General features: G+C 38.3%; 1 protein-coding gene across 1 annotated transcript; it reads right to left on the bottom strand.

The window, feature by feature from the left end:
• Nucleotides 1–239: 239 nt before the first annotated feature.
• LOC107602537 (syntaxin-binding protein 5-like) lies at nucleotides 240–4,505 on the bottom strand. Its single transcript, XM_016295065.1, has 2 exons — nucleotides 4,026–4,505; nucleotides 240–362 (listed from the first exon to the last, which is right to left on the bottom strand). The coding sequence occupies exons 1-2, from the start codon at nucleotides 4,161–4,163 to the stop codon at nucleotides 240–242; spliced, it is 261 nt and encodes an 86-aa protein (XP_016150551.1). The 5' UTR covers nucleotides 4,164–4,505.
• Between the last annotated feature and the right edge of the window lie 684 nt (nucleotides 4,506–5,189).

Genomic DNA, 5,189 nt, shown 5'->3' with positions numbered 1-5,189 from the left:
TAAGCACAACAACTGGCATCACTTTAAAGCAGATGAAGCTTATGTTGTGGTGTAGCATAATGTAGTCACATTTCAGAAAGGCAAAACTAACAGTGGGTCATTCATGGCCTAATGAATTTGTTATGAACTTGACAATGACAACCTTTAAACACAGCTTACACCTGATAACACAACTGATAAAGAAACTAAATACTTACTGACAGGTTCACACTGCATCTGAAACAGAGCACAGACGCTATTTAATTTCCATTGTGAAAAGGATACAATCGTAAAGCTCCACTCTGAGTCCCGACGGCAAGGATTTTCTGGACGGGGTCGAATGCCATAGAGGAGGGCTGAAAGGGGAAGCCATGGCGCACAGTCTGAGAATCAAATCAGAAGAGAAAAATGTTTTAAAAAGCACGTAATGTAAAGCTTCAGGACATAAACACTACAGTAATTTACTTCAGAAAGTCAGCAATCAAACTATTTAAAAAAAATTATAATGTATTTTATGAGATATTTTATTTATATTTTACTATTTATTTATTTTTAATTATTTGTTTTAATTTTATTTACCCATTTTATCTATTGTTTTATTTTATTTATCCATTTTTGCTTATGATGAATGCTTCATCATTTTTAATGTAACAGATGTTTTACACAGTGTTGTTATTGTTAACTTAAACTAATACAATTTAAAATAAAATATTGGTAATTAAAATAAAGCTGAAATAAAAACAAATACTAAATGAAACCTTTTTAAAAGGCAACATTTTTAATTTTTGTGAAGATGAAGTGCTAAACCTACTAAAACTGAAGTAAAATTTTAAGCTAAATAGAAATATGGGGGGGGGGGGGTTTAAGGGAACTAATAAAAATATAACAAAAGCACATAAAAATACAACAGCTTGAATATGAACAATGAAAATCTAAAAAAACTAAAGCTAATCCAAAATACTACTAAATACTAAAATAGAATATAAATAAAAAATTTAAAAAAGATTTTACATAGTATTATTTTACATAGTATTTACATTATTTACACTCTTATATAATGATTTGAAGGATAGTGGCAAAGCATTGTGTATGTGTGCAGTCAAACATCCCTTCAGGGACAATTCAATATCAATTTCAACGGAATATATCCAACTATTTAAATACCCAGCCCTTTGAACTGCTCGAACGATCCTGATGTGCTATAGATAGACAAAAACAACAGGCAGTGAGAATAGAGACCTTGCTGAATTGTATCCAGAGAACAACAATGGTTGGCTACAGGTTTACAGCACTGGCCTCTGCTTAACAGCTGTCAGTGTCATCGTCTCACCCGGTCTGTGTATTAAAACCTAGAGGGTGCCTATATTGAGAGCACTTCTGAGCATCAAAACGCACCTATAATGCGGTCTAGCTAGGCAGCTTACTGTGTTTGGAGACACAGCCTCTGTCTCTGTATGTTTGTTTAGTGGCTAAAGCCGGTTACGTAAGCGGCGCTCACGGGGACGGGTACCTGTCGGAGAGCTGCGCAGCAGCAACAAGCTTCACTTCATCCTTCCCCATCTCTCTCATTTCCTTTTCCATCTTTCTACTAATTATGTATATCTCTACTAATTAAATATGAACCTAATCCAGCGTTCGTATGTGTCAATTTAATTTCAACCTGACAAAAATACCAAAGCCTGTGTAAATGCACTCATGTAACCTCGTTGCAAATTATTAAATTAATGGTTATTAATTAGAGAGTAGTATTTTAAGAAACTGTATTAATATCGTGCTTGTCACCATTTTTCTAAAAACTGAATGAATATTTACGTCAAAATTCCCCACAGAAATCATTCTATTCAGAAATCATTTAGCGCTTGATAATAACATACTTAATGATAATGCCATGTAATCTCTTGAAAATAATTAATGTTGAAAACATTCTCCATAGAATAATTATTAGACAGCGTCGTCAGGATTCATTTTTTTTCTGCCTTCAAAGACTGACAACAGCGCGAGCAAATAGCATTCCAGTGCAGGCTGTGAAGAAGCCGTTTATTGGTTGGATCTACTGTACGAATACGCCCACTTCTATGAACGAGTTTTGTTTGGACTGAACGAAATCAATGCATTCGTTTGCCATTCGTGATTGTATGCTGAAAACGAGGCAAGGATGTTATTGTAAATTTATTAGTATTAACTGATAAAATAATTCCCAGCATTCGACAAAATGGAGGCTAAAATGACAATTATGCGGTCATTTGGGATTTTTGTAGCGTCTCAGCATATTTCTAGATAGTGTGATTTGTGAAGGACTCGGTGTTCAAATGAATCAGTTGAGTAAATGATTCAATGGCTCACTCATAACACAAAAGGCACTTGTCGCCACCTACTGTAGCCTATAACAAAGTAACCTATAGTAATGTTGACTGAACGAATCGATTTAATAAACTGATTTCAAATTTTCTAAAAATTGAATTCATAAAAACAACTTAATTTATTAATTTGTATACAATAATAGGGCCCTATGAAATTTTTTTTTTATTTACTTATTTTTTAGAAATTCTGTGCTGTGTATTTTAACTTTTCTGGTAATCAAATGAAGGCGAAGACATTAATCTATCTTTTATTCCAATGAAAATGATGTTTAAATGAAGTTTACGATGTAATGAGCAATTTCACGGAATTCGTCAAATATTGAATGAATAAATCAAATGCAATTCAGTACACTTCAATCAAACCGCGATATGGACTAGTGTATGTGAATATTAAATGGCAAAAATACAATTTAGCTACTACAGACGACAACCGCGAGCGGTGCGCGTGCTTAAATAGCAAACTAGCAAACGAAACGCGCGTCTGCGCCGTTCATTCCGTCACGTTCCGCGTTACGCAGTAAATTCCGTTTTTATGAATAGACTCCGGGATTTCGTCCCCATTTTCTACATCGCCCTACTTTTGCTAAGAAGCACGTTCAACGCGGACGCACAGACGGTTGTCGTGGTAATGAACACCACAGCAACCACTTGTGCGTCCGCACTGAACGCGCATCTCGCATATAAACAGCATTTTAGGGGGCCCTTGGCTTTTGGGGGCCCAAGGCGGTAGCCTAACTTTGCCTAATGGTTAAGTCCGCCTCTGATTGGACGCACAGGCTGTGTCTCAAAACCTCGTGATCTGCCTACCTAGATAACATTTTGGGCACCTATGATGGCTCAAAATTATCTTTAGATACACATACTGTACAGTGTGTGTGTGTGTGTGTGTGTGTGTGTGTGTGTGCTCAAAGAGAGTCAAGAATGGTGCTGGTTTCGAAGAAAATACCAGCAAATCACACGTTAATCCCACCACAGTGCATTATGCAAGAAACGGGTTGTTTATATCCCCCCTCCCTCTACTCAAGCATCGCAGCTTCATTCTATAACCACATAACATTCAGACGCTTCAATAAAGTAGCATGTTTAATAGTGAACATTATATAGTGAACATTATATAGTGAACATTATGGGGGGGGGATTATGGCCAGCAAACGTAACCGTGTGGGTATAAACGAATCTTTGTGTCACGCATGAATATTTTACGCATTTGTGCGCATTTTCCAAACACAGAGTCAGCTCTTTCCACGCACAGCTTGTGGGGGAAAAAAACATTTAGTCTGGGTTTGAGGGGGCAGAGTATGATAGTACAGTGTGTAACATTATATAGGCTAACCTATACGAGCGTTTTAATGTATAAAAACGCATTCCACCGGTGCGCAATCAAAAGATACTGGACACTGTTGTTCGCAATAAAACATACGAATGACATCATAACGCTTCCATACAGATTAAAGTTAGTTTTTTTCATTAGCTACAACATTATGTGATGCATCCCATCTAGCTACTAACCAGAAAAGACACGTATCTATATTCTACTAGTATATATTCTAGTAAACCTGTGGATAAAGTGTATGTGTGTGCATGCACTAAGTGGCACTTGCGCGAGGTGTATTTAAGAAACACACACACACACACACACACACACACATCAGGTGATGTTACACATTCACTTGAAAGCTTCCCCACCTTGCAGAGCTGGAAGTGTTCAGACTGGAGTGTCTCCGGGATGAGCTCGTTCTCCTTGGCCCCGAGTTGCGAGGATGGAGAAGGGGACGACACGGCCGTCAAGCCGTCCAGCACCTTACGGATATTAAACTTCTTCATTTTCCCCCCAGTGCGAGTGACGGAGGGGGACGGGAGCACCCGAGTCGAGATCAGCCGTGGATGCTGATGAGGAAAGCCGCTCTCGCTCGTTTCTGCAGCACGTCTCTTTAAACCTCACATTTTAAGTGTTCGCCGTGTCCTCCATGGCTAAAGGCTTCGGTTTTGAACGTTGATTTTGTTGATGTTGTTTTTTATTAGCGTTTGTGGAGTGTCCGTTTATTCTGACTCGGCGTCCTGCTGCGTCGCAAATTCCCTCTATCCTCTCTCCCACTCTCTCTCTCTCTCGATCCCTTCTGCTCTTCACTCAACGCGGAAACATCGCTGCAGCGCCGCGCATGCGCACTCCAGACTGAATGACTGTTGAAGCTGCCTTCCAAACGTTTTTCCCGGTGACCAGGCAAGACTGTGGAGCGCTGAGTGAGACTAGCGTCACATTGCAGAAATGAGGGGCGGGACTCTGCACCTGAAACCGCAGGGGCGCAGAATGGAAAACGCATCAGCTTCTCTAGCTTGATCAGTTCATCAGGTTACCCTGCACTCTGTAAAATGGATTAGATAGGGCATTTTCTCTTATCTTATTTTATTTATTTATGATATGACTATTTTTGAAAGTTATCTTCTCTATAGGCACATACCTCACAGTCTTGGCTACCACAAGCTATCCATGGATGTTCTCTATAAGAAACACGGTCATGGAAAATCTGCACATTTCAGGGAGTTTCAAAACTGTAATATAAACTGCCTACATATAAAATGATTCACAGAAATTTCTTGAGACTATATACATTTCTAGTTATAGTCAGCTCTAAAATATTTAATTGGGTTGAAGTCAATATTACATATATATATACAAAATCGTATGTAATCTGAATAACTGTAAAATTCATGGCAAAGTGTGTGGAGTGCTGCAAAAAGATTAATTGAACACGTTGATCATTTATGACATTTCCAATAGTGTGTCAGACTATGGGATAAGTTGTCACAATGGAAACTGCCATTAGATAACATTTTATTGTAAACAGCATA

This window comes from Sinocyclocheilus grahami, unplaced genomic scaffold (genome assembly GCF_001515645.1).
Source record: "Sinocyclocheilus grahami isolate Dianchi unplaced genomic scaffold, SAMN03320097.WGS_v1.1 scaffold15.1, whole genome shotgun sequence".
Lineage (NCBI taxonomy): Eukaryota > Metazoa > Chordata > Actinopteri > Cypriniformes > Cyprinidae > Sinocyclocheilus > Sinocyclocheilus grahami.
This window is presented reverse-complemented; position numbering and strand designations above follow the sequence as displayed.

Coding starts and splice junctions, on each gene's coding strand:
- LOC107602537 (XM_016295065.1), bottom strand. CDS start 4,163: ATGAAGAAGTTTAATATCCGTAAGGTGCTGGACGGCTTGACGGCCGTG. Junction 363..4,025: donor AACACTTCCAGCTCTGCAAG/GTGGGGAAGCTT, acceptor TTTGATTCTCAG/ACTGTGCGCCATGGCTTCCC.